This window comes from Salvelinus sp. IW2-2015, linkage group LG11 (genome assembly GCF_002910315.2).
Source record: "Salvelinus sp. IW2-2015 linkage group LG11, ASM291031v2, whole genome shotgun sequence".
NCBI lineage: Eukaryota > Metazoa > Chordata > Actinopteri > Salmoniformes > Salmonidae > Salvelinus > Salvelinus sp. IW2-2015.
In genome coordinates this window covers 50712852-50718273 of record NC_036851.1, presented here as the reverse complement: position 1 = coordinate 50718273, position 5422 = coordinate 50712852, and the positions used below count along the sequence as shown (strand labels likewise).

The 5422-nt window shown below is 42.0% G+C and overlaps 1 protein-coding gene across 1 annotated transcript in view; it reads left to right on the top strand.

Annotated features, from left to right (window-relative positions):
• The window catches only part of LOC111970773 (SWI/SNF-related matrix-associated actin-dependent regulator of chromatin subfamily D member 1), a 34113-nt gene that overhangs the window by 22338 nt on the left and 6353 nt on the right, over window positions 1-5422 (top strand). Inside the window, 4 exon segments of the mRNA XM_070445810.1 lie at window positions 2453-2508; window positions 2510-2547; window positions 2550-2617; window positions 3454-3576. Of these exon segments, the coding sequence (XP_070301911.1) occupies window positions 2453-2508; window positions 2510-2547; window positions 2550-2617; window positions 3454-3576 (285 nt within the window).

The window sequence follows — 5422 nt, the reverse complement described above, 5'->3', positions numbered from 1 at the left end:
TAACTGTGACCTCTGTTATACAGCTAGTAACTGTTTAGCTCTGTTATTACAGCTAGTAACTGTTTAGCTCTGTTATACAGCTAGTAAACTGTTTAGCTCTGTTAACAAAGCTAGTAACTGTTTAGCTCTGGTATACAGCTAGTAACTGTTTAGCTCTGTTATACAGCTCAGTAACTGTTTAGCTCTGTTATACAGCTAGTAACTGTTTAGCTCTGTTATACAACTAGAACTGTTTAGCTCTGTTATACAACTAGTAACTGTTTAGCTCTGTTATACAGCTAGTAACTGTTTAGCTCTGTTATACAGCTAGTAACTGTTTAGCTCTGTTATACACTAGTAACTGTTAGCTCTGTTATACAACTAGTAAACTGTTTAGCTCTGTTATACAGCTAGTAACTGTTTAGCTCTGTTACACAGCTAGTAACTGTTTAGCTCTGTTTACACAGCTAGTAACTGTTTAGCTCTGTTATACAGCTAGTAACTGTTTAGCTCTGTTATACAGCTAGTAACTGTTTAGCTCTGTTATACAGCTATAACTGTTTAGCTCTGTTACACAGCTATAACTGTTTAGCTCTGTTATACAGCTAGTAACTGTTTAGCTCTGTTATACAGCTAGTAACTGTTTTAGCCTGTATACAGCTAGTAACTGTTTAGCTCTGTTATACAGCTATTAACTGTTAGCTCTGTATACAGCTAGTAACTGTTTAGCTCTGGTATACAGCTAGTAACTGTTTAGCTCTGTTATACAGCTTAGTAAACTGTTTAGCTTCTATCATCAGAGTTATACAGCTAGTAACTGTTTAGCTCTATCATCAGATATACAGCTAGTAACTGTTTAGCTCTGTTATACAGCTAAGGAAACTGTTTTAGCCTCTGTTACACAGCTAGGAACTGTTTAGCTCTATCATCAGAGTTATACAAGCTAGTAACTGTTTAGCTCTTTTATACAGCTAGTAACTGTTTAGCTCTGTTACACAGCTAGAACTGTTTAGCTCTATCATCAGAGTTATACAGCAGGTAATGGCGTGCTTTTCATGATCAGTAAAGCATCTGTTGATCATGTAATTTCAGATGCGTTAGGGTAGCCAAACTGTTTGGCATGTTAGATAGCTAGGCTTTTTGGAAAGAGCTTGACATCGGCAACTAGCCTATTTTTATTCACAAACTCGTCCTGGTAAACACAGTCATCACCACTATAGATGGCATCTGGTTTATCCCTCTTTGTTTAGCTGTCCACTAGCATTACTGACCTATCTGTTGTTAGCTGTCCACTAGCATTACTGACCTGATCTGTTGTTAGCTTGTCCACTAGCATTGTTGACCTGATCTGGTGTTAGCTTGTCGACTAGCATTACTGACCTGATCTGTTGTTAGCTTGTCCACTAGCATTACTGACCTGATCTGTTGTTAGCTTGTCTACTAGCATTACTGACCTGATTCTGTTGTTAGCTTGTCCACGAGCATTATTGACCTGATCTGTTGTTAGCTTGTCGACTAGCATTACTGACCTGATCTGTTGTTAGCTTGTCCACTAGCACTTATTGACCTGACTGTTGTTAGCTGTCCACTAGCATTCGACCTGATCTGTTGTTAGCTTGTCCACTAGCATTACTGACCTGATCTGTTGTTAGCTTGTCGACTAGCATTACTGACCTGATCTGTTGTTAGCTTGTCCACAGCATTATTGACCTGATCTGTTGTTAGCTTGTCCACGAGCATTATTGACCTGATCTGGTGTTAGCTTGTCCACTGGCATTACTGACCTGATCTGTTGTTAGCTTGTCCATATAGCATTACTGACCTGATCTGTTGTTAGCTTGTCCACTAGCATTACTGACCTGATCTGTGTGAGCTTGTCCACTAGCATTATTGACCTGATCTGTTGTTAGCTTGTCCACTAATATTATTGACCTGATCTGGTGTTACTTGTCCACTAGCATTGTTGACTGATCTGTTGTTAGCTTGTCCACTAGCATTATTGACCTGATCTGGTGTTAGCTAACTAGCTAGCCAATTTTACGTGGTCCATCAATCAATGTAGCCTATCATGTCTGTCAGCAGCAATCGTGATTAAACGCTTCTTAAAAACAACGTTGAAAAGGGGATAATGTTGTAAGCTAGCTATGTTGATAAAATAAAGTAAATCACTTGCCACCAGTAGACTAGCCAACATGGGCATATGTGTCCTTATGCTGCTTGACAGGCCAGAGCCAGACAAGGATGGAACATTCTTTCCTAAACTACGTCTTGTCGGGTATAGTACCAGTCATTTTGATATTATTTCGTGTTGTGCTATTTATTGTGATCTTTTCATTTGATAACGACCTTATGAACCAGGCGTTCTTGACCCACGATCTTGGCAACATCTCTCCCAAATTAACATGCCTTGGTCCTTTGCGTTTCAGTTTGGTGTCGTAACTGCATGCTCAAGTTTCACCTTCTCTCTCACCAGCCCCCTCAGTTCAAGCTGGACAACTCCCTGGCCCGTATGTTGGGGATCCACACCAGACCAGGCGGTCATCATCCAGGCCCTCTGGCAGTATGTTAAGACCACAAGCTGCAGGACCCACTCACAGAGAGAGAGTTCACTTCAACTGTGAACAAGTACCTGCAGCAGGTCAGAGTTTATCAACTGTGACAAGAACCTGCAGCAGGCAGAGTTTATCACTGGTGACAAGTACCTGAGAGGTCAGAGTATCAACTGTACAAGTACCTGCAGCAGGTCAGAGTTCTATCAACTGTGTGACAGTACCTGCAGCAGTTCAGAGTTTATGCACTGTGACAAAGTACCCTCAGGCGAGTACGAGTGTCAGAGTTTCATCAACCTGTGACAAGTACGCAGCAGGTCAGAGTTTATCAACGGTGACATAGTACTGCAGCAGGTCAGAGTTCATCAACTGTGACAAGTACCTGCAGCAGGTCAGAGCTTTATCAACTGTGACAAGTACATGCAGAGGTCAAGTTCATCACTTGACAAAGTACCTGCAGCAGCCCAGGTCAGAGTTCATCAACTGTGGACAAGAAAACATGCAGCAGGTCAGAGAGCAAGCCAAAATTCTCCTTCTTTGTTCAACAGCTGGTTGGAAGATCTTAAACCCACTTCTTGGGAGGAAAAATTATATGTAGATTTCCCCACGTTAGGTATCTGTAATGTAGGATTTGTTATATAACCTGGATGCACAGTATGTTAGTTAGAGTAACGGGATTTTTCCATTCAATCTTATGGGGGAAATGGGTCTGTTATGTTTGTCCTTACCCAAACAACACCATATAAGACCTCTGACGTATTGAATCTTAAATCAATGGACATCCATCTTGGTTTGGACATCCATCTTGGTTTGGACATCCATCTTGCTGTTTCTTCCCCTTCAGATCCATCAGATCATTTAGACAATAGTTTATTCAGATGTTGAACTAGGATTGACCCTCCGTCTCTCTCTTCTTCCCCTGTAGATCCATGAGACCATAGAGACGATCAACCAGCTGAAGACCCAGAGAGAGTTCATGTTGAGCTTCGCCAGAGATCCCCAGGGCTTCATCAACGACTGGCTGCAGTCACAGTGCCGGGACCTCAAGGTAAACACACAGGGAAACACTGCTCTTGTGCTGCATGTGGGTCGTAGTTCAGTAGGGAGAAAACAGGGAACTACTTCAGGGCTTCATCAACGACTGGCTGTATTTGTATTTATCAAGGATCCCCATTAGCAGCAGCTACTCTTCCTGGGGTCCTGCAACATTAAGGCAGTTATATACAATTTAAAACATTACATGACAGAACAGATTTCACAACACATTAAGTGTGTACCCTCAGGCCCCTTCTCTACTACCACATATCTGCAACACAAAATCCATATGTACGTGTGTGTATAGTGTACATGTTATCGTGTGTGTATCTCTTCACAGGGGCCCTGTTCCATAATGTGTATTTTTTAATCTAATTTTACTGCGTCCACCTGATGTGGAATAGAGCCATGACTACATGGAACTCTATGTAGTACTGTGCACCTCCCCTAGTCTGCTCTGGACTTGGGGACTGTGAAACCCTGGTGGCATGTCTTGTGGGGTTATGCATGGGTGTCTGAGCTGTGTGCTAGTAGTTTAAACAGACAGCTTGGTGCATTCAACATGTCAATACTTCTCACAAATACAAGTAGTGGTGAAGTCAATCTCTCCTCCACTTTGAGCCATGAGAGATTGACATGCATATTATTAATGTTAGCTCCCTGTGTACTTTTAAGGGCCAGACATGCTGCCTTGTTCTGAGACAATTGTAATTTCCCTAAATCCCTCTTTGTGGCACCTGACCACACGACTGGACATTAGTCCAGGTGTGACAAAACTAGGGCCTGTAGGACCTGGCTTGTTGATAGCTTTGATAACAAGGCAGAGCAGCGCTTTATTATGGACAGACTTCTCCCCATCTTAGCTACTGTTGTATCAATATGTTTTGACCATGACAGTTTACAATCCAGGGTTACTCCAAGTCAACTTGCTCAATTTCCACATTATTCATCACAATATTTAGTTGAGTTTTAGGGTTTATTGAGTGATTTGTCCCAAATGCAATGCTTTTAGTTGATGAAATATTTAGGACTAACATAATTGGATGTGGTCACAGATCACGGGCCGGCGGGTAAACTAACAGGGAAACACCACTATGGGGCATAGTTCAGTAGGGAGAAAACTGTGGAGACAGGGAGGTACCGCCAGGGCTTCATTAATCACTGGCTGCGATCACAGTACAGGGACCTCAAGGTAAACTATGAACTAAACTTAAGAGAACTGGTGCTGAGGAAACATAATACTTCAGATAAAGAAATGAGGGGAGCAGTAATATTATATTTTCTTTACTGCAAGGTAAACAAACGCACAGGGAAACCACAGCTCTCTAGTGTTGCTCAGTTACTGATTTCCCTTTACATAATAACACCCCAAAGCATTTGGGTCATGTTCATTAAGAAGAAAATACATTGAAATTAAGTGAAACTGGGAGACACTACTTGAACTTGTGTCCAATAAATACACAGATTGCTGTTTTCTTTTGCGAAACATTTTGATGTGTGTCTTACTGAACAGGACCCTCTCCTTGTGTTGTCATGGACTTGGTTAGCCATTAGCACTAGCTAGCTGCCATGGATGTATGTTAGCCATTAGCACTAGCTAGCTGCCATGGATGTAGGTTACTTTACTACATTGCACAGTTAAGTCTGCATAGAATTGGTAAGGTTAGCTCCGTATAAGACATGCTAGCGCCATGATGTGACCTGCTCTGCATTAGCACTAGCTAGCTGCGATGGGATGTGGTTGCCATTGAATAGCCTAGATCTGATGAGAAATTAGGGTTGCCATTAGCATAGATAGCTGCATAGAGCTGCTCGGAATTTGCCATTAACCAAGCTGCTGGTGTATGTTCTTGCATTAG